The sequence below is a fragment of the Podarcis pityusensis genome, assembly GCF_964106645.2.
Source record: "Podarcis pityusensis genome assembly, chromosome: 11".
Classification (NCBI taxonomy): Eukaryota; Metazoa; Chordata; class Lepidosauria; order Squamata; family Lacertidae; genus Podarcis; species Podarcis pityusensis.
In genome coordinates, this window is record NC_138036.1 from 24,371,295 (window position 1) to 24,399,011 (window position 27,717).

The following is a 27,717-nucleotide window of genomic DNA, read 5'->3' on the forward strand; positions in this document are numbered from 1 at the left end:
GATCTGTTAAGCAGCCCCCAATAATAGCAGCAAAATGCTTCAGCAGCACAGGATCACCTGGGTTAGCTCATGTAGTCTAGCATCCTGTTCTCACAGTGGCCAACCAGATGCCTGTGGGAAACCCACAACAAGACCTGAGAACGAGAGCCCTCTCCCCTCCTGGCATCTTCAGCAACTGGTATTCAGAAGCATTGCTATCTCTGACCATGGAGGCAGATTAGCCATTGACAGCCTTATCCTCTGTGAAGTTGTCTAATCCTCTTTTTTAAAAGCCATCCAAGATGCTGGCCACCACGGCTTCCCACAGGAAGGAATTCTGCAACAATACGCTGCAGAATCACCATAGTGCAACGAAGACCTATGTGCACAAATGCGTCAAGTTTGGAAACAGGGAAGTATTTAATTTTGCGGAGCGACAGGGAGCCATCTAAACAGATGTAACTGCAGAAAAACAAAACTCATGCTGCCTTCAGATTATGTGCCCACAGATTATGTCCATACAAAGGATGTGTCATGTGGGGAAGCCAGCCTTAATAAAAAACAATTACACCATGTTTGTTGGTTGTGTAATTAGCCTCAAACAGGTTGGCATCACATAAAAGGAAATTACTCAGTAAGGTGATGTTGAATCATGAAACTTTAACACTTCTGCTTATCTACGTAAAGGTAAAGGGACCCCTGACCATTAGGTCCAGTTGCGGACGACTCTGGGGTTGTGGTGCTCATCTTGCTTTATTGGTTGAGGGAGCCGGCGTACAGCTTCCGGGTCATGTTGCCAGCATGACTAAGCCACTTCTGGTGAACCAGAGCAGCGCACGGAAACACTGTTTACCTTCCTGCCGGAGCGGTACCTATTTATCTACTTGCACTTTGACATGCTTTCTAACTGCTAGGTTGGCAGGAGCTGGGAGCTCACCCCATTGCGGGGATTTAACCACCGACCTTCTGATCAACAAGCCCTAGGCTCTGTGGTTTAGACCACAACACCACCCACGTCCCACTTATCTACTTAGATGATAATAAAGAACAGCCTGTCTTTTAATTATGGATTTGTTTACCTCCATAAAAATAGTGTACAATTACCACCTAATGCTCTTACTGGTTCAGAATGTCTTATGGAAAGGACATGAAGTTGTATTCGTGGATAACTTATCAGAAATTATTCAAAAATATACCATAGTCCAAACTTGAGAAGCCCTACAAACAACTAAATAAATGTAAATAACATGACACTCCCCAATATACTCTTTGATGGTATATAGTAATTTTCTTCTTCTGGGGAGAAATGTCTATCTTTATGATTCAACTACAGAATGTTCCTCCCCTCTCCCCGCTGAATTACCCTATTATCAAGCACAAATCCTAGAAAAGCTGTAACAAACTAAACAAATTACTCTACTTACTTGATTTATCTTCTAGGATGACAACCCCCTGCTTGTTAACATTATACACATTCTGAATTATATGCTTTGGATTCACAAGTTTAATGTCCAGCATGTCATTCAGAGAATCCAAGCCTAAAGTCTTTTGCAAGCTGCAATAAGAGGGTGGGAGGTGGGAAAACAAACAGGTTTATCAGACTAGCAGCACAGTTAGTTGTAGAAGCACCGCACATCACAATGAAGTACTTTTACTGGAATACAAAAAGTTCAGCAGATGCAGTATTTTTTAATAGGCAGCACAAGCCGCCTTGAAGCTCGCAATTCCAATAGAAAAAGCAACATTCTGGTTTAAAACGAACACTTTACAGCGCCCATATATTTTAGATACATGTGACTATAATGCTGAGGTTGCATGTCATAATGAAAAACCCGTTCTTACCCATCAAAGTGCATTTTATAAATGCCAACCTCCCCCCAGTTGGGAAAAACCAGTGAGAGTGTCCACATGCTAGTTTCCCCACCTGCTCTAGAGAACGAAACAACCCCAAAATAACTAAAGGAATCACGCACCGCATTCCAGCAATATTCTATAGTAAACTGTGGTACCTCTAGAACAGTTTCAGGTTAAGAACGGACCTCCAGAATGAATTAAGTATTTAACCCGAGGTACCACTGTATTATTATTATTTTTAAAAAGCTGGGCATTGCAGTTCAGGGGCTTGAGTCAACAAGCCAGCTGAAAAAAGGCAAAAGAATTTCAGTTTATGGATTACTGAATTGCTGACTTTGTATTTTCTTAGTGGCAAGTTGGAATATTTATTTATGCATAAATGCATGCGTGCAAAGCACAGCCTGTTGCTTTCTGCTACTCTCAGCTTAGGTTGACAGAGAAAGGTTCGTGCAATCTACTTACTGTGATAGAGTCATGGACCTCCATATATCTTCCAGATTTGACTCTGTTAATTGTCGGCGATGTATGAGTTTGCACGTTGGAACTTCTCCAATTGCAATACTGTGACGTTTGAACCACATTTCAGAATTCTACAAGAGACGAGAAAGATAACAAGTTTTAGTATTGTATATAATAATTATTTCCCTTAATAAGGACCCTAATCCTACACCGATCCAGAGATGTTAGTTGTAAATAATTGTCAATTCTTCAGTACATTTCAAAGCAACAGTGCAGAGAAGATAATGTGTCCTACATGCTAGTGCAGAATTCAGCAGCCAGGTTGCTCACCGGAGCAAGACAGTTTGAGCATATTACACCGATACTGGTCTGACTGCACTGGCTACCAACTGGTTTCCAGACCCAATTCAAAGGTTATAGGCTTTGACCTATAAAGCCTTAAATCTCAAGGACCACCTCTTCCCATATGAACCTACCCGGACCCTGAGATCATCTTCTGAGGCCCTCCTTCGTGTGCCTCCTCCTTGAGAGGTCCAGAGGGCCTTCTCTGCAGTGGCTCCCCATCTGTGGAATGCTCTCCCCAGGGAAGTTCGTCTGGTGCCTTCATTATACACCTTTAGGTGCTAGGCATAAATGGTCCTTTTTAACCAAGCCTTTGGTTGATCTGATTGACATCCTATGCCCTTATAAAATGCAGCTCTCTTTTTTTGGGGGGGGGGGGTTGTTATTGGGTTGCTGTTTTTATTTTCATTATATACATTGTTATTTTTCTGTTGATCTCTCTTGTGAACTGCCCTGACCTCTGGGTATAGGGCAGTGTATACATTCAATAAATAATAAATAGTAAGATTAACCATAAGCTCTTAATTGCTGTAGGGAAGGCAAAATCCATACCACACCACATGTCGTGAGTAGGACTCCTTTCCAGCCCCTACAGCTATTGACTAATCATAGTCCATAGCAATTATGTTCTCTACCCAGAGGGAGGAAGGGAAAGTTGGTGATGGCAATACCAAAGCCACAGCCCAGGATTATCTGGTCCACACCCAAGTGGAAGTCAGCTCCAAAAGGTGTCAGGGACTGGACTAGGGGTAGCAACACTTCTCCACAGAGCCTGATTGGCTCCTCTGTTGCTCGCCCCTTGGGAGGAACCAAAGGATGCCTTCACAGATATGTCAGTGAACAGGAGCTTGTAGTTAGCATCTTCCGCATCAAAATAATATTTGTACAGATGGAAATCTTACCAACATGAGGGGCTTCCCTGGGATCTGTTGTTGGAAAGTATCCCTTTCAAAATCATTCCAGTTTGGGAATTTGACAACTTCCTTTCGGTACGGGGATCGTTTGGGATATGGTTTGAGTGGCGAGAAAGGAGGAAATCTAAAATGAAAAACAAAACGTTAAAGCCACAACTGAGTCCAGCTTGTGAACATTGTGAGGGGCAGGTAGAGAGAGAGGACTCACATCTTCTGGTTGTAATCTAATTGTTTGAGGCACATGTGAAATGTTTACACACTGGCCTTCTTGACCTAGAAGCTGATTCTGGGATGAATCCAACGAAGTCATCAATGTGCAAAAGGAAAGGCTGGAACTCTTTCATATCATGCACTGACTTTGTAGGTGGAAACAGCAGAATAATATTCTATTGCTCCACCAACATGGACTCTTTCCAGAGCTGGGCCAGTTAATGAAAAAAGTAATGGGCCCCATCTGCACTATAGATTTAAAGCAGTATCATACCGCTTTAAACAGTCCTGGTTTCCCCCAAATAATCCTGGGGACTGTAGTTTGCTAAGCATACTGAGAGCTCTTAGGAGACCCCTGTTCCCCTCACAGAACTACAGTTTCCAGAATTTCCTGGGTAGAGGGTTGATTGTTAAACCACTCAGGGAATTGTAGCTCTCTAAAAGCAATAAGCGCCTCACAACATCAGCACCCTTAACAAACCACAGTTTGCAGGATTCTTTGGGGAAAGGCATGACTGTTTAAAATGGTATGATACTGCTTTAAATCTATAGTGTAGATGGAGCCAAGGTGAAATGCCCACATGAGGAAAGTGGATGGGTGAAAAGCCAGGAGCTAGTATGTTCTTCTAGGGAGCAGTTTCTCTCATTAAGTTGCTTATAGAATTATACAGGAGCTCAAAACTAGTACAGCTCATCAGCTGGAGTGTTATCCTTTGACCCTAAATCAAGTCAAACCACAGACCCAGTTGATAACTTCTGCTCTCTTTTCTCTGTCTGTGAAAAAAAAAAAGGGCAACTGACCCAAGCCATTATTCTGAAAATAACAAAGCTTAGATTAAGGCTTTAGGCATCATTGATTGCTGTGTAAATAAGCTTCCCCTATGTGTTCCTATGCTATTTAATTCATTTATGAATCACTCGCCATAAAACATCCCAAAGCAATTTAACAATAAAGACTGCAAAAGTAAAAGCAACTAAACTCCCACCTGCCATAATTACTAGGTGCAGGGGGTGGGGGGGAGAGAAACTGTTTGCAATTGTCCACCAGATGGTGCTCCAAATATATCCATTGTCCTGAAAGTTAAGAAGAAGAACATGCTTTGGTAGATAAGATATAGACCTCCAAAACCACAGCTTTAGTTTACTGCATTGATCTCTGGCAAGTTAATTCACTCTACGGGGACAGCCATACAAAGTTCTTAATAAAAAAACTGGCAAAATAATACCAAACTGCTGAACAATTAACACCAAGCACTGCTGAAATCTGAAAGTTCCTTTACATTTTTTTAAAGAAGGGAAACTAGTTGAGAACCATGCTTTGTCACTGCTCTATTCTACATCCTCCTTGAGTGGTTTTGCCAGTCTGGAATGTGATGCTGAACTATGATAATGCTTCTTGCTTGAGCCTTGATGGAAGATGGAGAGAGAGGCGTCTGTGTGCAAAAGCCTCTGGATTTCTGCATGGCTGGAATGTAGCCAACTGTACAAAGGTTTGAGTCACATATTTTGATCCACCCATTGTTACCTTTGCCCTGCCTTACATTATTCTATAAAAATATAAATTTGTTTCATCTTCTGGTACAGAAGCAGGTAGAACAAATGCCAAGAAGACAAACGGAAGGAAGGAAGGAAGGAAGGAAGGAAGGAAGGAAGGAAGGACGGTCCAATAAAAGAGAAAAACAATTCAGTGGAAACACAATTATTATTTATTAAATTCGTATACCTCCCTTCATACCAGTTCACAGAATAAAAAGATAAGATGATTACTCAGCATCATGTAGATTATGGGAGAAAGCACCACAGGGATACAGTGGTACCTCAGTTTCCGAACATAATCCGTTCCGGAAGGCTGTTCGAGTTCCAAAACCAAAAACTCAATATGGAAAACTCAATACAGAAGCTGAGCTTCCTGTTTGACTTCAAAGGCATGTTCAAAAACTGAAGCATTGACTTCTAGGTTTATGGCATTCAAGTTCAGAAATGTTCGTCAATGGAGGCATTTGAAAACCGAGGTACCACTGTACAAGAAAAATACTGCAAAATATATTTTTGGCTCTATGGACAGTCACCATCCCAAACCATGGGTCTCCAAAAGTTGCACCCTGCTCACTTTTAAATCTGGAACTGCCCAACACTGGAATATGGGCCCTGGAAGACTGGCCACAATGAAATTCAGCCCACAGATTGTAAAAGGTTTTCCCATTTTGCTTGAAACAGAATAGTTATTGCCTTAATTTTTCATGCTTGATAACACTACTGATAAATACTAACTGGACAAAGAGAGGTTCCGTGTAACTCCTTCCCTAAAAAAATAGCTTCTAGCTTTCTAAAACTACTTTGATACACATTCTGGGAACTTGGGACGGTGGGGAGGGACACACGTTTAAGATGGGGGAGGAAGCAAAAAAGCAGAAACCGACTTCAACCTAGAGAGGGAAAAGGTTGGTTCAGAAGGGTCAGGGGACCAATCCAGGAAATCAGAAGGGAGTTAGTTTGTTCTTCTTTCATGAAGATCCTGCTGCACCCTGCATAGGGCATGTGTTGGAAGGAGACCTGGATGCACTGAATGAAGGTTCCGCTTTACAACACTTCTAACTGTACGCTAAAGTTAGGGGGAAGGATAACTGCTCAGTTGTGCTTTGTATGCAGGAGGTCTCGGGTTCAACCCCTCTCACCTGCACTTAAAAGGTCAGGTAGCAAGAAAGGCCTCACTGCCAGAGACCATGGAGAGCCACAGGCAATGCAATGCAAATGCATTGCACTGGGCAATGCAAAGCTAAATGGGCTAATATGTGTGGCACTTACCGTACATAACGCCGTGAGCCTATTTCATCATGCTAATGCTCATGAACCTATTTCATCACGGCTGCAGCATAAACAAGCAGGGATCAGCCGCCACGGAATAAAATCCATTATTTTGCAACTTATTACGACATCATTTGTATAAATAAAATGATTGGTACACCCAAGGGAACACAACAGTATAATTATAAAATTACATTATGGCGCTATCTGAAAAGATTAAAGTTCAGCATTGCAAAAATGCAAATACCCAATTGGTCTTAAAGGTAGACCAGTGAGCAGGGACACTTATTTATTCATTTCAGTATTATAAATTGTTTCATATAAAACATATTGTTTTATTGTATACTGTGTGTTTCATATTGTAACATTCATGTTGTAACACACAGTATTACAATAAAACCAAAGAAAAACGTAAATAAAAGAAGAATCCTGAAATAACATTGTTGGGTATATTCAATGGAGACAACCAAGGATTATTATAGAAACATTTACTTATTGGTTACTTATTAATGGCAGCAAGAATAATGATAGCTAGGAACTGCAAAAGAACAAAGAGTTTAAATGGACAAAATTGGTATAAATGTCGTTTCGGACATAGCACTTTATGAGAATCTGATTCAAAACTTTGTGTGGCGAGAGGGCAAGAAACCCAAGAGAATTTCATGGCAGGCTGGTGTCTGTTGATCCAGCACACAAGCAAAGACTCTGTAGGACAAAACTGTACCTGCCTCACTCCATAATATATGGTTGTATTAACGTTTTCCTTCATATTTATATGAGCAGCTTTCATTCTCTATCCATTTTAGTGTCTGTATGAACTTTATTGTTGTTGTTTACATCTGAACTCTTTTTTTTATTCTTTAAATAAGGAAAACCCATCAGGTAAAGTTGGCTGGCAGAGAATCTCAGGTTTGAAAAGCCACGATACAGTTTTTACAAGACCCCTAAAAACAAGCAAGGATGGCTCCTGCTGAACCGCTCTTGGCAAGAATTCCTCCAGGGAAGGGCCTACCAAGGCTCAGCCCTTTGTAAAGTCTCAATGAACCTCAGTAGCCCGTGACTCTAACAACAACAACAACAACGATAATAATAATAATAATAATAACAATAACAATAATAATAATAATAATTTTATTATTTATACCCCGCTCATCTGGCTGGGTTTCCCCAGCCACTTTGGGCAGCTCATCCCAAACCATTTAGTAGGATAATGCTCACCCCAAACCATTTAGGACTTTAAAGCTTAAAACCAGTACTTTCAAATGGAAATAAGCCGGTGCAACTATTACAGAACCAGTATGAGCTCTGACTGCCTAGCCCCAATAACAAGCGGTTGCATTCTATACCACCTTCGGTTTCTCAGGCTGTATTCACACAGCAGTTTATTCTGTTTCCCCAGCATTTCCCTAACTATTAATTTCTGTACTATATTTGAGTTTACACATAACATAAAGACCACTTCCAGAAAACTAATGGTACATAGTGCATGTTTAGCAACCATTCCCATGTTTTTTTGATTCCAGGAAAGAAATCTGTTTGCAATCCCCTTAACCTGGAAAATCGCAGGAGAAAAGTGACAAAATTTGGTGTGGTGTACGAGTATAAAGTACTTTCTAGCTGTTTACATGGGGGAATCAAGGATGGATTGAAGCACATGTGTGTGGAAAGTATCGACATTGTCCAATGACACAAATTCTTTTTTTATATATATAAAATATTTATTAAAGTTTAGACATTACAAAAAAAAAGAAAAGAAAAACAAAAGAAAGATATAAGCAATAAACAATTACAAAGCCTCAAAAACAAAAATAAATACAGTAATACAAAACATCAACAATAAAAAAGCAAAAGGGGGAAAAAAAGCAAAAGCATTTAAAAAAAAAACAAACCCAAAAAAGAACAAACAAACATACAAAAGAACCCCATATTTTCATATCCTTATCTTTCATTTGCTTATTTCCTCGACTTCCTCACACCTCCTTTTTTGTATTCTAGTTCAATTAATTATTCCAGCAAGTCCTTTCCTTCTTTCACAAATTTAGTTCCATAATTTAACTTAACGCAATTTTAGACTTAAGTTTACATCTTTACCCAATGTCAATCTATTCATACTTAATTCTTTATAATATTTCTACTAAAGTCATATAACTTCTTTCCAGCATCCTTCTAACATTCATTAATTTTAGAATATTTCTGTAAATAAGCTTTGAATTTTTTCCAATCTTCTTCCACCGACTCTTCTCCCTGGTCTCGGATTCTGCCAGTCATTTCCGCCAATTCCATGTAGTTCATCAGCTTCATCGGCCATTCTTCCCTGGTAGGTAGGTGTGATGGGACGATGAGCTGCTTGTGTGTAAAATCCTAGTCCCTCAGAGTTTGGTCAAGTTTGCAAACCTCTGTCTGTAACGGAGCCCCTTAAACATGGCTCCGTCAGTCGCTGGCAGATTCCGACAGTGGTTGCTTTCGGAATCGCTTCCAACATAAAAGCTCCTTAACGGAAACACGTCTTCTGGACTCTCTGCGTGACAGTTTCCGGCGAGGAGTGGGTGTCCCTACAGGAGGTCCTGAAACCTCCCCACTGTTTTCGCTGGAAGTGTCTCTGAGCCATCCCTCCAGCTCCCTTTCCCTCAGCTCAGCTCCTCTCCCCCTACTGGTTCCCTCTTCAGCTGCTGAGTCTCTCCCAACCTGTGTGAGCCCTTTCACTTCCCTTCCTTCCGATGGCAGTTCCCTGACATCCACCTCCCCTCCAGGGCCCCCTTCATCCCCTCTCGCCCCCTCCTCTACGGGCGGTGAGGAGGCAAAACCCCGGAATGAACTTCCTTCATCTTCCGATGTCCCGAACACTTCTCTCCACCTGTTGCGGTTCCTGGTCTCGAAGTACTCCTCCTCCTCAGAGTCCATCTCCCCTTCCCCTTCCGATTCCGAGAATCCTTCCAACTCCTCCTCCTCATCGGTGGTCCCAAAGTATTCCCTCCGGAACCTCTCCACAGGCTGAGGTTTCCTTGGGAACCTTTGATGGAACGTTTCTATCAATACCTCGTCATTGATATCTTCTGCCATTACCCAAGTGTTTTCTGACTCCGGTTCTCCTTCCCACGCTACCAAATACTCCACCTGATCCCCCTTCCATCTGGCGTCGAGGATTTCTGCCACATGGCTGCTGCATTCCCTTTCTTCTATGACCGGTCCCCGAGTGGCCATCCCTTCTCGTCCCCCTTCATACGGTGACAGTAACGACCTGTGAAATACTGGGTGCAGTTTCATGTGGTTGGGTAACCGGAGCCTGAAAGCCACTGGGTTGACCTGTTGAATGACCTCAAAGGGACCCAATCTCCTGGGTCTTAATTTCTTACAACCTCCTTTGAACGGCAACCCTTGGGTTGACAGCCACACCCTATCTCCCACCCTTATGGTTTCACCTTCCCTTCGGTTCTTGTCTGCCTGCCTCTTGTATTCTTCCTTCGCCCTTTCTAAGTTGAGTTGGAGCTGACGATGGATTGCTTCCATTTCTTCTACAAAATGCTCGGCTGCCGGGACACCCCATCTCTCCCCTTCTCCCCCTGGGAAAGCCCTGGGATGACACCCATAATTAGCCAAGAAGGGGCTCATCCCTGTGGACACATTCTCGGCATTGTTGTAGGCAAATTCCGCCAGCGCCAACTTTTCTACCCAGTCATTCTCTCTGTCATTGACATAACACCTCAGGTATTGCTGGAGGACCCCGTTTGCTCTTTCCGCCTGCCCGTTGGTTTCAGGGTGCCGGGCAGTCGAAAAGTTGACCTCCACCTGCAGTAAGCTCATGAGCTTTCTCCAGAACCTGGAAGTAAATTGTTTTCCTCGGTCTGAGACCACCCTCAATGGCACCCCGTGCAACCTAAAAATGTGTTCTACAAATAACTTCGCTGTCTCTTCCGCCGTGACTGCATGCGAGCAGGCTACAAAGTGGCACATCTTTGTTAGTAGGTCTACCACCACCATGATGGCTGTTTTCCCCTTGGACTTCGGCAGATCAGTCATAAAATCTATCGACACTGCCTCCCAAGGTCGTTCTGGGGTTGGTAAGGGTTCTAATAGCCCCGCCGGTGCCCGCCTCTCCCCTTTGGCTCGCTGGCATTGCTCACACCCTCTTACATACTCCCGTACATCTTCCCTCACCTTAGGCCACCAAAATTCCCTGGTGACCAACCACATGGTTTTGTGTTGTCCAAAATGCCCCGCCGTGGGGCTGTCGTGCAACTGCTTGAGTACCCTCCCCCTTAAGTCTCCTTCAGGGATATACAGTGCCCCTTTGTAATACAAAGCTCCATTTCTTTCCTCGAAACCCCCTGGTTCCTCTCCCTCACCCCTAAGACCTCTGAGCTTATTCTGGGCGTATTCATCATTCTCTGTTTCCTCTACCAGTTCTCTTTGTCCCACCAATGCCGCCCCACACACCCAGCGGTCCTCTGGAATGACATGTCTCTCTTCGGGTGCTCCCTCCCCCTCCAAATATTCAGGTTTGCGTGAGAGAGCGTCCGCCCTAATGTTCTCTGGGCCTGGCACGTAACAAATCTCAAAGTTAAATTTGGAGAACTCCTGGGCCCATCTCACTTGCCGTTGGTTGAGCACTCGTGCCGTCCTCCAATACTCTAGGTTCTTGTGGTCAGTGCACACTTGCACCTTATGTTGTGCGCCAATTAGCAGGTGCCTCCATCTCCGGAACGCCTCATGAATGGCTAGTAGTTCTCGGTCATACACCGTGTAGTTCCTCTCGGATTTGTTCAGCTTTCGCGAAAAAAAGGCACACGGTCTCCACTCTGACTCCTCCTTCCCTGGCTGCAGAAGCACCGCCCCAATAGCTCTGTCTGATGCGTCAGTTTCCACTCTCATCGGTTTTTGTAAATCCACATGCAGGAGTTGTTGTTCCGAGGCGAAGGCCCTTTTTAGTTCCTCAAATGCTCGCTCCGCCTCCTCAGTCCAAACGAACTTCTTCTTACTGCTGAGACAGTCCGTAATGGGCGCCGTTAGGTGGGCAAAGTTTCGGATGAACTTACGATAGAAGTTCCCAAATCCTAGGAACCTCTGCACATCCTTCCTTGTTTTGGGTGTTTTCCATTCCAGCACCGCCTGGACCTTGCCGGGATCCATGGCCAATCCCTTGTCTGACAGGCGATACCCCAGGAATTCCACCTCCTTGGTATGAAACTGACACTTCTCCAGTTTCACCCACAGCTGGTTGGCTTGCAGCCTGCTCAACACTTCTCTGACGTCTCTCACATGCTGCTCCTCATTCTCAGAATACACCAACACGTCGTCTAAGAAGGCCACACAATTCTTGTAAAGCAAAGGCCCCAGGACGTGGTTCATAAACGATTGAAAGCACGCGGAGCCTCCTTGTAGGCCGAAGGGCATAACTAAATATTCAAATGCCCCCAAAGGGGTGAACATGGTGGTTTTCCATTCATCCCCCTTCCTTATTCGTATCAGGTTGTACGCCCCCCTTAGGTCCAGTTTAGTAAAAATCTTTCCCTTCCTGACCCTTGTCAAAATGTCGTCAATCCTGGGCATAGGGAAAGCCACTGGTTCTGACACTGCATTTAAGGCCCTGAAGTCACACACAAGCCTCGGCTTGTTCGTGTTTTTTTTATCCACAAAAAACACTGGGCTGCCCCCCACCGCCCTGGACTCTCTGATGAACCCTCTCTTCAGGTTCTTGTCAATGAACTCTCTTAGCTCCTGCATCTCTCTGTCTGACATGGCGTACAGCTTGCCTACAGGGAGCTGTGCCCCAGGGAGTAAATTGATTTGACAGTCAAAGGGTCTATGCGGGGGTAGTTGGTCAGCTTCCCTTTCGCTGAAGACGTCGCGGAGATCTGCGTATTGTCGTGGTACCTTCACGTTCTCCGTTACTTCAGTCCCTGCTAGGGTGGCTTGGGCCCCTGCCAAACCCTTTCCCTCTTTGCAGTGTTCTAAGCAATGTGCTGAACCAAAAGAAACCACTCTCTGATGCCAGCCCACCAGCGGATCATGTAACGCTAGCCAGCTCATCCCCAATATAATGGGAGCTCCTCCCAAGGTGGCCACATTAAACGCTATCAGTTCGGTGTGCCTTGCCACCTTCATTATCATTGGGACGGTCTGCAAGCTGACTTCTCCTCCCAACAGCTCCCTGCCATCGATCGTGGTCACCTGCAGGGGGTTGCTTAAAGGGATCGTCTGTATCTGGTGTTCAGCTGCAAACTCTTTGCTCATGAAATTGCAGGAGCTGCCTGAGTCCAACAGCGCCTTTATCTTTAGAGGGTGTCCGTTTGGCAGCTCTAGCGCCACTTCTATCACTAGGGCGGGTTTAGGAGGTTCTGGCGTGGGCACTTTCACTGCTCTTTGGCCTGGCTGCTGTGCCCCGACGGTGGCAGCCAGGCGTTGGCTTTTACTTGCTTCGGTATTTCTTCCTCTCTTCCCTCCACAGCTCCTACCATCCCTTGCCATTCCTTCCTCTGGGGGCAGACTCTGGCAAAGTGACCTGGCTGTTGGCAGAGATAGCATTTCCGGGCGCCTTTTCCCTCCTTCTTTCCCCCCTCACTGGGCTTTGAAACTGCGCGCGCGCGCGCTGTTCCGATTTCCATCGGCTCTGCCGGCGGGAAAGTTGGCTCTGGAATGTCTGGAATGCGGAACTCCTTCCAACGTTCCCCCTTCCCTTCCCGCCTCTCCAATGCTCTCGCCTCCTGGCGCGCTCCTATGGTCAGCGCTGATTTGGTCAGCTGGTCCATAGACTCCGCCCTGGGCGCCCGGGAAAGTTCGTCTTTCACAGCCGAAGAAAGCCCTTCTTCAAAGAGCATTTGAATGGGTTCCGCCGATAGATCCCACCCCAATTTATGGATCAACATGGTGAACTCAGTCCAGTACTCACGGACAGATCGGCTCCCCTGTTTGCAAGCCATTAACTGTCTGCGGACCACTCCCTGTTCAATATCGCTGGAAAACATCAGATCCATGGCGCGAAAGAACTTCATCGTGTCCTTTAGGACGTCACTATTCGCTGCCATCAGGGGTCTAACCCAGTCTCTCGCCCCCTTTTCAAGATGCCCAATCACGAAAGCCACTCGTGATTCCTCGTCAGGGAATTCATCAAACTGCAGATTGAGGGCATATTGCATCTCTGTCCGAAAGCCATGATAGTCTTTGGGCTCCCCCCCAAACTTCTGCACCAATCCTGGTACCTTTCTGACGAGCTGGGTGTCTTTCCCCTTTTTGTCTGCATCCTGAGCCCTCCTCTCCTCAAGCCTCGCCGTCTGCAGCGCTAGCTGGACCTCCAACACCCGGTACCTTTCTTCCAGGCTTGGACCCGCTCCAGCTCCTGCTTCTCCGGTTCCGGCTGGGTTGCTCATGATGCCTTCTCCTGCACAAGCTGCTCACGAAGACTGTCGGAATGCTGTGATGGGACGATGAGCTGCTTGTGTGTAAAATCCTAGTCCCTCAGAGTTTGGTCAAGTTTGCAAACCTCTGTCTGTAACGGAGCCCCTTAAACATGGCTCCGTCAGTCGCTGGCAGATTCCGACAGTGGTTGCTTTCGGAATCGCTTCCAACATAAAAGCTCCTTAACGGAAACACGTCTTCTGGACTCTCTGCGTGACAGTTTCCGGCGAGGAGTGGGTGTCCCTACAGGAGGTCCTGAAACCTCCCCACTGTTTTCGCTGGAAGTGTCTCTGAGCCATCCCTCCAGCTCCCTTTCCCTCAGCTCAGCTCCTCTCCCCCTACTGGTTCCCTCTTCAGCTGCTGAGTCTCTCCCAACCTGTGTGAGCCCTTTCACTTCCCTTCCTTCCGATGGCAGTTCCCTGACAGTAGGTCTTGTGTCTTCCAGTGCTTAGCAATGAGTATTCTTGCTGCTGTTGTAGCATACATGAAAAAAACTCCGTCCTTCTTTGGCACCAATTGGCCCACCATGCCCAGGAGAAAGGCCTCTGGTTTCTTTAAAAAGGTATATTTAAATACCTTTTTCATTTCATTATAGATCATCTCCCAGAATGCCTTAATCTTTGGGCATGCCCACCAGAGGTGAAAAAAACTACCTTCAGTTTCATTGCATTTCCAACATTTATTATCGGGCAAATGATAAATTTTTGCAAGCTTGACTGGTGTTATGTACCACCTGTAAATCATTTTCATTAAATTCTCTTTTAAGGCATTGCATGCCGTAAACTTCATACCAGTGGTCCATAACTGTTCCCAGTCAGCCATCATAATATTATGTCCAACATCCTGTGCCCATTTAATCATAGCAGATTTCACCATTTCATCCTGAGTATTCCATTTCAACAGCAAGTTATACATTCTTGACAAATTCTTAACTTTAGGGTCTAACAATTCTGTTTCCAGCTTTGATTTTTCCACTTGAAAACCTAATTTTTTATCCTGATTATATGCCTCCATTATTTGACAATAATGGAGCCAATCTCGCACTCTGTTTTTTAATTTTTCAAAGCTCTGTAATTTTAATCTGTCACCCTCTTGTTCCAAAATTTCCCAATACTTCGGCCATTTGGCCTCCATATTGAGTTTTTTCTGGGCCTTTGCCTCCATAGGCGACAGCCATCTTGGGGTTTTATTTTCTAACAAATCCTTATATCTTATCCAGACATTAAACAGTGCTTTTCTTACAATATGGTTTTTGAACGCTTTGTGTGCTTTGACCTTATCATACCACAAATATGCATGCCAACCAAATACATTATTGAAACCTTCCAAATCCAAAACATCCGTATTTTCAAGAAGCATCCATTCTCTCAGCCAGCAAAAAGCGGCTGATTCATAGTAAAGTTTTAAGTCTGGTAGGGCAAATCCACCTCTTTCTTTAGCATCAGTTAAAATCTTAAATTTTATACGAGGCTTCTTGCCCTGCCAGACAAATCTGGAAATATCTCTCTGCCACTTCTTGAAACAGTCCATTTTGTCCAAAATTTGCAGTGATTGGAACAGAAATAACATTCTTGGCAATACATTCATTTTTATCACAGCAATTCGGCCTAGCAACGATAACTTCAAATTTGACCATATTTCTAAATCTTTTTTCACTTCAGTCCAACATTTTTCATAGTTATCCTTAAATAAATTCACATTCTTAGCAGTCATATTGACCCCTAAATATTTCACTTTCTTAACCAGTGTCAGACCTGTCTCCCTCTGAAACTTCTCTCTCTCAATCACGTTCAGATTTTTCTCCAGGACTTTAGTTTTCATCTTATTCAACTTGAAATCTGCTACCTGGCCAAATTCTTGAATCAATTCTAGTACTCTTTTCGTGCTTGATTCTGGCTCCTGTAAAGTCAGTACTAAGTCATCTGCAAATGCTTTCAGTTTGTACTGTTTAGCTCCCACTCAATGACACAAATTCTTGAGCCACACCATGACCACTGGTGTGAATGTAATTTAGAATGACATAATAATAATAATTTTATTTATACCCCGCCCTCCCCAGCCAAGACCGGGCTCAGGGCAGCTAACAACCAATAATAAAAACAAGTTGATTAAAATACAATTTTAAAAACAAGATTAAAATGCAACATTAAAACATTAAGATGCAGCCTCTTTACAGGAGGAGAAAGGAAAAAGAGGGGGAGGGAATCAAACTGATTCTAAGCCAAAGGCCAGGCGGAAGAACTCTGTCTTACCAGCCCTGCGGAAAGAAATCAGGTCCCGCAGGGCCCTGGTCTCATGAGACAGAGCGTTCCACCAGGCCAGAGCCAGGGTTGAAAAGGCCCTGGCTCTGGTTGAGGCTAATCTAATTTCCTTAGGGCCCGGGACCTCTAGGGTGTTGCTATTTATGGACCTTAAGGTCTTCCGTGGGGCATACCAGGAGAGGCGGTCCTGTAGGTATATGCCAGTATATTGGATAGAAAGGCATAACACAATATTCCACATGCCCAAATGCACACTCAGTCATCTTCAATGGCAGCCCCACACAGACCATATTACAGTAGTCTAGTCTGGCTGTAACTAGTCTACCATGCATGACAAGGTACTAGATATACTACAGCTGCACAATTCTTAACAATTGTACAAGAGAACTTTGCTTCATTGAGGAAAATGCAAGATGGCGGCACACGGGGATAAACACGTGTGACTCTTAACGTGGCTCAAGTTGCAGGCATGCAAGAGTCATAAGGCAGGAACTCCAGCCTGCATTAATCTTCTTTGACTCCCTTATCAAAAAGTTTCAGAAAATGGTAAGAAAATGCATCGCAAATGTCAAAACACGGGAAACATCTAAGTCATATTAATGTCGGCCAATTATTTCCTTCATGCTAGAAAGTAATCATTGCCAAGGTACACAAACATGTAATCTCCTGCCTACAGTGACCAAGGATATTATCACATTGTTTTAAACTCCTAATTTATTGTAACTGGTGGGTCCAATAACTGTACAGTGGTACCTCGGGTTAAGTACTTAATTCGTTCCGGAGGTCCGTTCTTAACCTGAAACTGTTCTTAACCTGAAGCACCACTTTAGCTAATGGGGCCTCCTGCTGCCGTCGCGCCACTGAAGCACAATTTCTGTTCTCATCCTGAAGCAAAGTTCTTAACCTGAAGCACTATTTCTGGGTTAGCGGAGTCTGTAACCTGAAGCGTATGTAACCTGAGGTACCACTGTACTCTTAATCAATGGATCTCATCCAACACTAATAGGTCATACCAGTTTAATTAAAGACTCTTGGACAATCCATATTTGCTGTTTATACTGCACATTGCTTCATTTTTATGTAAAAATAACCCTTGGGTGTAGTCAAACATTTGATTAAGGTTTTAAAAGCCTTTGCTACATGACCTGTTACCCATTTCCTTTTTATGAAGGCGTGTTTAATGCCTTAATGTTTGCCGTCTACAAATAGCAACCTTTGAGCTTTCAAATGTTATCTGAACACCAACCCCAGTTACTGCCTTGAGCTAGGGCAGGTTTAAAAGCATTTCGGGGTAAGAATTCATCATGGGCTGCCACCAAGCATATATGCAGCCAGAAGCTGTACCCAGTATCAGTTCCATGAATCCCAATTTATTCACTGAGTGGGAAGATTGACAGAAAGCAGACAGCACAAACTGGAACCTTTCCCACCAGAAAGTACATATATAGTAATGATACCTTTCTGCTATACTTCCATTTATCACCTAAAAACTACTTAAGAAATTAAAAAGGGGGGTTCTCTCTCTCTCATTCATACCATTCACACCTGAAGACTGAATTTTACCTTTTTTGAAAATGAACTTCTCTTGCTACACAGAAGCAACAATATGGTAGTCAGTTTTGTATTTAGAAATGTAAAGGTAGCAGGGATGTTTTCATAATTTTTTTCAGAAATTGTGCATTTATCATGGATACTTTTTTTGTATTGCTGCTTGAAAACATGTGTTTCCAAACTTGAAATATAGGTGTGAACAATGTGTACTGTACCAAATTAAAAAAAAAGAACAAGAGTTTAATTTGATAAAAGTTGCAAGAAGCTGCTGCAAAACCACAATACAGTGGATGCTCGGGTTGCGAATGTGATCTGTGCAGGATGCACGTTCGCAACCCGCAGCGTTCGCAACCCGCAGCAGCGCATCTGCACACGCGCGGGTTGCGATTTGGTCTTCTGAGCATGCGTGACCTCCAAAACCTGGAAGTAACCCGTTCTGGTACTTCTGGGTTTTGGAGCATCCGTAACCTGAAAAAACGCAACCTGAAGCGTCTGTAACCCGAGGTATGACTGTAGATTACAAAATCTCCTGCAGTTAAGTCTGTCTCCCTCTTTCATATTTCAACCCAAATAACAATAGTATCCAGTTATTTACCTATATAGGTGACCATTGTCCTCAAAATCCTCTTTGCCCCATCTTCCTTTGATATCTTCGATAACATGGTTTCTCAGGAACTTTTTGAGGAGCTGAACTGTTTGGGTGCGGGTCACTTCTGGGCTGAAATTTTGATTGTGCTGCAGCAGTCTGTGTAGCCAGTCAACGGCCTCCGAAGCGGTGAAGCAGCGCTCATAGCTTTTGAAGCGACAGCGGTGCTTCCGTAAAGGCATCCCACCTCGGAAGAGCTCAATAGTCTCATTCCACTGAGAAGACAATAAAGTATACAAAGAGATTTACCCAAAGCCAAACCAGTGCTTGTTTGCTCAGACCTAGGCAGTGCTAGGGAAGGTCAAAGGAAGCAGGTAAAGAAAACTTACTTGGAAGTGGAGGGCTTCATAAAGCAGGAAAAGTATTGCCCCCAGACCTACAAGTTTTTCTCCACATACCAAAAAAGTAATTTCCTTATACCCCAAAGCTAAGGGTTTGGGGGGGATTTCTCCTTAAACTACAAGAAATTACCCCCAAAGGCAGTAACTAGCAATTATACTTCGGTGCAAAATACTCTGCAAGCTGATACAACTGAACAACCTCCAAAGAGACTGTTAATTATCCAGACACTGACAAGACAATGTAATTGTAGTATCTCCAAATCTGGGAGAATTGTGTAGTTATTAACCAAATGAAAAATAACAAAGCCAGCGGACCTGATGGGATACCTGCCAAAGTCTTCAAAGGAGGGGGAACTGAACTTACACAACAACTTCACAAGCTCATCAAAAAAATCTGGGAGGGAGAGGAGAGCCTAGCAGACTTTAGGGATGCCAAAATTATCAATCTGTTTTAAAAAGGTGATAGAACGGGTTGCAGAAACTATCAAGGCATCTTTTTATTAGTGGCAGCCGGCAAAATTTTTGCAAGGATCTTAGCAGTTTTCTAACAATAACCGAGACTACCCTTCCTGAATCCCAATATGGTTTTTGACCTTCTAGGGGGACAATCAACACGATTTCACAGCTGCAAGAAAAATGTAGAGAACAAAACCAGCCCCTGTAAATGCTGTTTATTGACCTAGGGCCTTTGACACTGTAAATTGTAATGCCCTGTGCCCTTCTGAAAATTGGCTGCCCAGATAAATTTGTGAACATCCTTCAGCTCCTCCACAATAATATGACAGCAACAATCACAGATAACAATGGCTCTCAAAGTGAACCATTCACAGTGGGATCAGGTGTTAAACAAGGTTGTGTTAGCACCCCATCTCTATTTATCATTTTCATTGCCGTGATCCTACACTTTTTCCAAAGGAAACTCCCCACCGGAGTAAAAATAATATATCGAACAGATGGAAAGCTCTTTAATCTGAGTAGGCTGAAAGCAAAGATGAAAGGGAGAAACGAGCTAAGAGGAAGGCACGATTGGCAAACCCTCACCATGATCAACTCCCGCCTGGAAACCTATGTCCCCACTGCGGAAGGGCATGTGGATCCAAAATTGGCCTCCACAGTCACTTACTGACTTACTGTTAAGATCGTGTTCATGGAAGACAATCTTACTCGGCTACAAGTGATCGCCAAAGAACAGAAGATAAAGGTGTGGGGGGGATAGAAGGGAAACAAAATGAAATACACTGATATGTGTATGTGTGTAGTGGACAGCAATGTTAGAAACTCATATACGTAATCTAGGTGGCAAAAAGCTCCTTAAAACAGTATTACAGTCACCAAAACTGAATGACTAGTTGCCATTTTGGTGCCAGATGGCTCGAAAGTCCTATTTTTCAATACACCTTCAAGCAGAGCAATACATTTGGTACTAGCTTGGCTGCAGGAATTGCTGGAAGGTGTACAAGGTGCCATCCAACCGACTTTGGTACTCCACACTGAATTTGTGTAGGGTTGGTGGTGGTAGAGGCAGAAGATAAAACTCACCTGTGTAGACCACGGCCTGGTTCGCACAATGCACCAGGCCACTAAACACAAGCTGTAGCCAAGAGAAGACTTGGCTCAGCACAGCACAGCAGCAAAACGTACCAAGCAGGGGGAAAGTGGCTGGGTGCTTCTTTCCTGAAGTCTGCAAAATTGTGTCACCTCTTTAGTGTGTTGTGCCAACCATCTACTGCCTTGATGGAAGGTATGGTTATGCAGAGACTGTAACTCCGTTGTGATGGAGACATAATAAAGCAAAGAGAACCTTTGCCCACAGGCCAGCTTTTGATTTCAAAATCCTGGCATGCAAAGAAGAGGGTCTTTTCCACTGAGGCTTCACTGGTCTGGCCCAGGGGAACAGCAGATAAACTGGAGAATTTTGGCACTTCCGCATGACCTGCTTATTGAGCATGCATCTTTGTTTGTTTGCAGGGAGATTAAATGGTTGCATCAAAGCAAGTGTTATCCCAGAGTTTCCACGACATTTTCCCATCACTTGCTTTATCACGAAAATTGTGCAACCTGAATTTATCAGTATGTGATGACATCCCACTCATAAATAGTGGTATCCTGGAACCAATCTCTGAATGGGGCAAGTAGGTTGGCTAAAAAAAGCTGCTTCTGCAAGTTTCTGGAATGCTCTCCTCAGGGAGGTTCACATGGCACTTTCATTCTATGCCTTTAGGTGCCAGGTGAAAAGGTTCCTCTTCAAACAGGCCTTTGACAGATTAATATTCTATGCCCTTTTAAATGTGTTTGGGGCAGGCGGTATTGGTTTGTTTTGTTCTTATTATGTATTTTGTGTTTTTATTTTATATTTTTATGCTGTGAGCTGCCCTGAGATCTTCAGATAAAGGGCAGTATGCAAAGTTAATAAATAAAGTCATAAATCAGTAGAAGTCTGGGAGAAGAGAAACTTCAAATGTACAAAGACTGGAGGACCCATCGTTCAGTGCTTTGCTTGCAGGAGATTCTGGGTTTAACTTCTGGCTTCATCTGCTAAGGATCACCTAGTCATTGATAGGAAGGACCTTCTACCTGAGACCCAGAAGAGCTACTAACAATCAAAAGCAGCACTGCTGGCCCAGAAGGTCTGACATGGACTGACATAGAGCATCTTCCTAGATTAATGCTGGAAAACAGGAAATGCTGCCAGCTGCCTCTGTGGTCCTTCTAGAAGGGCAACTCCTGCGTAAGTGGCACAGCGCGCCTGAATCCCCACGTTCATTGTGGGGACTGGTCGCCGAAGAACGGGATGGCTAGAGTTCTAGCTACCTGGTAGCCCCATTACTCTTGTCCCCAAACTTCCAGGGATGCATTCGTGCGAGGCTTCGTCTGAGATAGGCTCAGCCCTGAAGGAGCGGCAATATGAAGATGAATGCGCCCCTGAGCATGTGCAAAGTGCGTTTCTCGCTCACGCTCGCGGGAGCAAAGGGAAGCCGGAGCCCCGGGCAAAGAAGCGCGGCCTCCGCTGAGCCGCCGTTCACTTACCAGCCGGGTGGCGCGGTAGGGCCCAGGCCCCACCAGTCGAGGCTCCATCGGCCGCCACGACAGAAGAGTACTCATCGGCCCGTTTCCACGGCGACCGGCCGACACACTACGCAACCCCCGCGAGGGGAAAAGTTTGAATCAAAGACGCGCGAATCCTGATTGGGCCGTGTTGAGATCACGTGGCTACTGGGGACGCACCCGATTGGAGGGTGGCACTTTAAGGGGCGCGTCTTAACCCTTCAGTCTCATTCTCTTTTCTACACGCACACGCATATATGTAAATAACCTCTCGTTCTCTCGGCGTCCCCACAACGCAAAGAACTGATTGGCTGTGCTTCAAAAACGTCAAGGGCTCGTTTTGCATAGCGGCGGGTGATGGCCAATGGGCTTTCTCTCCCTTACTACCGGTTGGCAACAGCGGGGGCGGGCCGAGAGGAGAAGCAGAACGTGCCCTGATTGAGAATTCTTGGAAACTCGGAAGGCGACCCTGCGCATGTTTTGCTGGAGCGGATCCAGAGAGCGCCGCGCCGCGGGAGCTGCTTCTGAATTCCAGGGTCTGCAGCTGCGGCGGGGGCGGCTCTCTCGCGCGCTTCTTTCCATTACACCGCGGGCAAGTCACGTTATTGTGCCTCCGCCGCCCGCGCAGCCAAGGTCACTTATGCCGCTGTTCCATTCCTGCGGCGGGGCTGTTGTTTTTTGCACCCTGACTGACTAAACCCGATGCTTATGGGCCTGAGCGCAAACAGCACTGCCCCCTCCTTGCGAGTCCCAGCAAATTGGTATTCGGAGCCATATGGTACGGCCTCTCATCATGGGCATGAAATAGTCGCTGGAAGCCTCATTCCCTGCCAGGCCCTTTTTAAAACCACCGGCACTACAATTTGTGGACAGCGAATTCCGTGCGTCTGTAATGCATCTCCCGGGATTCAGATCCACCGGGTGGCCCTATTCTATTACCAAGAGGGCAAAAAGCCATGCATAATTTCACACAAAAACCTTTCAAAACAAACCATTCGGGTTTGTTTTACGCATCTTCCTCTCATTCAACTGTTGATCACTGTAGTTCCCATGTTGCAACCTCTTCCAGCTCCGTAGTATCTTTAGGTGCATGATTCGACTGGACTTAACCATCCGGGGTCCTTTACTTTAACCTTTACCTTTAGGTGCAGATAGTGGCAGTGGAGGCACAGCTTTGCACCGCTAGAATGTTTCTATAATTTGTCTCCTGCCTTACACGGAAACTAAACTACTTGGCTCATCTACTTCAGCACTGTTTATGTTTTCATATGTATAACATATATGTTGGTGTTGCACCCCATGCAGATTACTTGAAAGAATCTAAATCTTTTAGAATCAAGGTTTAGACAATATCAAACAACTGGTTATGAAACCAACCCAAAAGCCCTTTCATTGTGTTTCTAAATTTAGAGGATGTGTACAGTGAAATGGTTACTATCCTGCCCAAAGAAGGAAATATGTTGATTTCAATCTAAGGAGAGGAAGGAATAATTTCTCTTGTACATATAAACTGAGCTATGTTGAAAGAGCGGAAAATGAATTGTATATTAAAACAGTTTGTTGAAGGATGGGTGATCTTTATTATATTTTGGAATGCGAAAGTTGGTGAGGATGTAATACAATATTCATTGTTTACTTCCCCCCCCCCTTAAACCAAAACATGTATGTTTATATTATATGTGTGTGTATGCCCCTTTTTCCTCTTTTTTTTTGGTAAGAAACTCATTAATTTTTTTAAAAAAATGATTGGCACTCTAGGATTTCATACAGGAGTCCTTCCCTTGACAGGATTCCTTCAATGGGGATGCCAGGGACAAAACCTAGAGAGGCCCTTTTTGCCTGTGAAGAATGTGTTCTAACTACTGCTAAGGAGACAGGGTTAGCCTTTCAAAAAGAGGTGGAGGTCAGAGTTCTCATAGGATCTATTTTTTGCAACATGAACCTCAACCTGCATAAATGCATGTCTACAAAACAGAGGTAGCCAACCTGTGTGGTCTCCAGCTGTTGTTCATCATCCCTGACACTTGGGCTCGGAGGCTGGGATTGATTTTAGCAGCAGGTGTAGCACCACAGAATTGCCACTCCTGCCAAAGAGGAACTAACTTGATGTTTTACATTTTGGGACTTAGAGTTTACACTAGCTCCAGATGTGCAGTACATAGTCCTTCATACACAGATATAAGCATTGTATCATTTTACAGCCCAATTCTAACATACATTCATGTGGAAGTATCAGTAAACTTCAAATTATTTTCACTGCAAGTTAAGTAGTGGTCAGAATCCAAGGGAAGTTTCTCTCCATCTTCAGTTTTCCTCGAAACATGCAACCCATAGGTATTGATATTCTCAAGTACATACGATTCGGTTCAAATCAAGCTTAAGCTCAGGGTACAGGGTGCAACAACCATTGTCCCTCAAACAAGAGGCTTGAGATTATCGTTGCAACCAGTTCAACCTTTCCAACAATACCTCTTTCATACCCTAAGGCACCTTAGAATTACAAAAGTCATTTTTAAGACTAAATAGTCATAGTATTTCATATGGTACAGTTTTATAAAATACATTAATGTTTACAGTAGCTGTATTTGACAATGAGGTCTATAGTTGATAAGCTGAATTCCATTTCATTGAGTAGCCTTTAGACCTTAGTAATTTACAACACCAGCCCAAAACAATTGTATCTTTGTCAGTGTTCAAAGTACTTTTGTATACTTATCAGGCACACTTCATTTCCATAATGAATATTCATATGCATCTCCAAGAGTGCAACTCAGTATTAACTTATTTCATACATTTTTAAAAAATATGTACATTGGTGCTGAAAATTTCAGGTCAGTGCCTCTTCTTAATCATTAGATTAACCCTCCCTCCCACATAAAGATTATATCCCAAATAATTTATAGTAAAAATACAAGGTTTTTTGTTTTGTTTTGGAAAACCACATATAAAACAAGTGTGTGCTGTACACCTATGCATCTTGATTGTCAAGTCAAAACATTCAATCATGTTTTGTGGCAGAATCTTTCATTCAGTTTTGTTTCTGGTAATGCCGTTTTGTAAAGTCTTGGGGGGTCTTTTGCCTCTGGTGTAAGCATGGTACCAAAAGTGCATGAACAGAATTAAAAACAAAGTGCCATAGAGCCAGATGATGAACATAAAGATTGGATACTGATATGGGCAATGATCCATAAAGTAGATTTGTCCTATATGGACGGTAACCATAATGAACTGGATCTAAAACAGAAAAAAACATAGTAAATCATTAGGTATTTGTTTTAATCACACAGTGGAGGTGGGGTTGGGGGAGTTGCAGCAGACGAAGGAGGAAACTTTCTGTGTAAAGCATCAAACGTAAGTAAGGATAGTTATGCGGAACTAGTTCTACATCCTTGGCGATGGGGAGGCAAGGGTATTATGATGCTCACCTCTCAAAGCAGGCTACTGGAACTACTTTACCTTACTTTGCTTTACTTACAGTTACCACCACCCCATAAATTGTGGAGAAGGAGCTAGGGTGCCTCTCTGAGGGCCTCTATTGGTGGAGAAGAGTCCTAATGGTTGAAAGGTTTTCACCATGACAGAGACCTCAGTTTTGGCTAGGCAAGTGGTGAGTTCCTGGCAGCCCCCAAATTGGATGTTTCTTTGGATCTGCTGCATCCAAAACCCCATTGTTAAAGAGTTTTTAATCTTCTCTGGGAGGTCAGGCTAAATGGTAGCAGTTCAGGAAATAAGGTGCACAGGTCATGCAATGAGTTCAGCTAGCTCACAGCCGTTTACAGCATTCATATGCATCTGTGGGTTAAACCACAAAGCCTAGGGCTTGCCGATCAGAAGGTTGGCAGTTCGAATCCCCGCGATGGAGTGAGCTCCCGTTGCTTGGTCCCTGCTCCTGCCAACCTAGCAGGTTGAAAGCACATCAAAGTGCAAGTAGATAAATAGGTACTGCTCTGGCGGGAAAGTAAATGGTGTTTCCGTGCGCTGCTCTGGTTCGCCAGAAGTGGCTTAGTCATGCTGGCCACATGAACTGGAAGCTGTACACCGGCTCCCTCGGCCAATAAAGCGAGATGAGCGCTGCAATCCCAGAGTCATCCACAACTGGAGCTAATGGTCAGGGGTCCCTTTACCTAAAGTCAACCTACCCTTAACAGATAATCTAGCTTTCCCCTATGTGTTCTGAAAGTTACTCACCAGTTGTATAGTCGTCAGATGCTTCTTCCACCACAAGTATTTGTGGTAAGCTGGTCCCAAGCAACAGAGTCCATAGTAGGTGTACATGATCACATGCACAACACAGTTCAACATACCATGGAATGTTCCCAAGCCACCTGTGAGTAGAATAAAATCCAGTCTTGAAACAATCTACTACCAATCCAAAGTACATCATCTGGGACAAATCAGAGATATGAGGCAAAGAAAAGCAAAACTTGAGGCTGTCTCTGGTAACCTTGTGATCGCTTTGTATGCAACCATAATGGCATGGCTGTCATTAACAGAAATAATTCTGTGAGGCAGAAGCTTCATGCAGTGGCTGTAAATGTATCTATGGATTTAATCATATATGCCAACTCTGTTGTTACAGAGCCTCTATGCCCACTCTACATCTTCCTGGGGTGGAGAGACAGGCAACAGCTCTTATTAAAAGCCCTCTGCACACATTAAAGCAGGCATTGGAGCCCTCTAGTACTTCAGTAGAAACAGCAATATCCTTTGTACCTAATCAAAACCTATGTATGGAAAGTCCACGGACTTTCATGCTTTATATTGTGTATATATTTTCCTGACATTAATATCTTGTCTTTCCGCCCAGGAGCTCAGGGCAGCACACATACCACCCACTCTGTCCTCAAAATAACCTTGAGAGATAAGTTACAGATAGGTAGCCGTGTTGGTCTGCCATAGTCAAAATAAAAAAAATCCTTCCAGTAGCACCTTTAAGACCAACTAAGTTAGTTCTTGGTATGAGCTTTCGTGTGCAAGCACACTTCTTCAGATACTTCTTCAGATACGGTATTTAAATTGCAGCTAATCTGTACCTGTTCAGGTATCTGAAGAAGTGTGCTTGCACACGAAAGCTCATACCAAGAACTAACTTAGTTGGTCTTAAAGGTGCTACTGGAAGGATTTTTTTTATCTTGAGAGATAAGCTACTGTGATGCCCTCCAAGAGCTGCTGGACTTCCAACTCCTATCATCCCTACCAATCATCCTTGCTGGTTGGGGCTATTGGGAGTAAGGGAGTTCAGCAACCTTAGGAGGGAACCAAATTAGCTGCTCCTGGGCTAGGTTGAGAGCTGGCAAGTGGTCGACTGTCTCGGATAAGAGTGTACCTTCAGGGCTGAAGGCAGTTTAGTGACAATTTAAACTCTAGTATCCCCAATCCAGGTTCAACACTGCAATCAATATCTTCACATGCAATAACATAATCAATCAATCTGGGTGTCTCCTGCCCTGCAATACTGAGACACAGGATGGTGGCCTAATTTGGGAATTCTGTCCTCAGCCTATGGACGGTATTTAAATTGCAGCTAATCTGTACCTGTTCAGGCAAAATAAATGCTGAGCTTGATTTTGCAGGTCCTCACTTGTTTTAGTTATGTTACTCTGAAATTACTGTCTTCAGATAAGAACTTGAACCAGTTTTGGAAATCTTGACATGCACACTTGGAATAGGTCCAAGCACCTTTGCATTCGTTTCCAGCTATCTTACATATCTTGTGCCATATTTTTAAGATTTCCCTAACTCCCTCTCCCATACCCTCATGTTTATATTCAAACTCACATTCTAACTGCTTCCTGCCCCTGTTTAGGCTGCCTCACAACCATGAACTTCGAGGTGTTCAGCACTTCTCATTTCTGGAAATGCATGCGGGTTCAAGACTGGTGCATCAGTTAAAAGTGGAGAAAAGTAAGTTGATGCAG

General features: G+C 44.1%; 2 protein-coding genes across 2 annotated transcripts in view; both read right to left on the minus strand.

Moving 5' to 3' along the window:
- The window catches only part of DEPDC1B (DEP domain containing 1B), a 63,242-nt gene extending 41,331 nt beyond the window's left edge, over positions 1–21,911 (minus strand). The window contains exons 1-5 of the mRNA XM_080972808.1: positions 21,782–21,911; positions 18,363–18,628; positions 3,537–3,672; positions 2,296–2,423; positions 1,404–1,534 (exon numbers count right to left, since the gene is read on the minus strand). Coding sequence (XP_080828934.1) covers positions 1,404–1,534; positions 2,296–2,423; positions 3,537–3,672; positions 18,363–18,628; positions 21,782–21,856 — 736 coding nt within the window. The 5' untranslated portion in view covers positions 21,857–21,911. The remainder of the gene's footprint in view (positions 1–1,403; positions 1,535–2,295; positions 2,424–3,536; positions 3,673–18,362; positions 18,629–21,781) is intronic.
- Positions 21,912–23,355: 1,444 nt separating this feature from the next.
- ELOVL7 (ELOVL fatty acid elongase 7) overlaps positions 23,356–27,717 on the minus strand; it is a 42,046-nt gene continuing 37,684 nt past the window's right edge. Inside the window, exons 7-8 of the mRNA XM_080973125.1 lie at positions 25,988–26,124; positions 23,356–25,033 (exon numbers count right to left, since the gene is read on the minus strand). Of these exons, the coding sequence (XP_080829251.1) occupies positions 24,824–25,033; positions 25,988–26,124 (347 nt within the window). The 3' untranslated portion in view covers positions 23,356–24,823. The remainder of the gene's footprint in view (positions 25,034–25,987; positions 26,125–27,717) is intronic.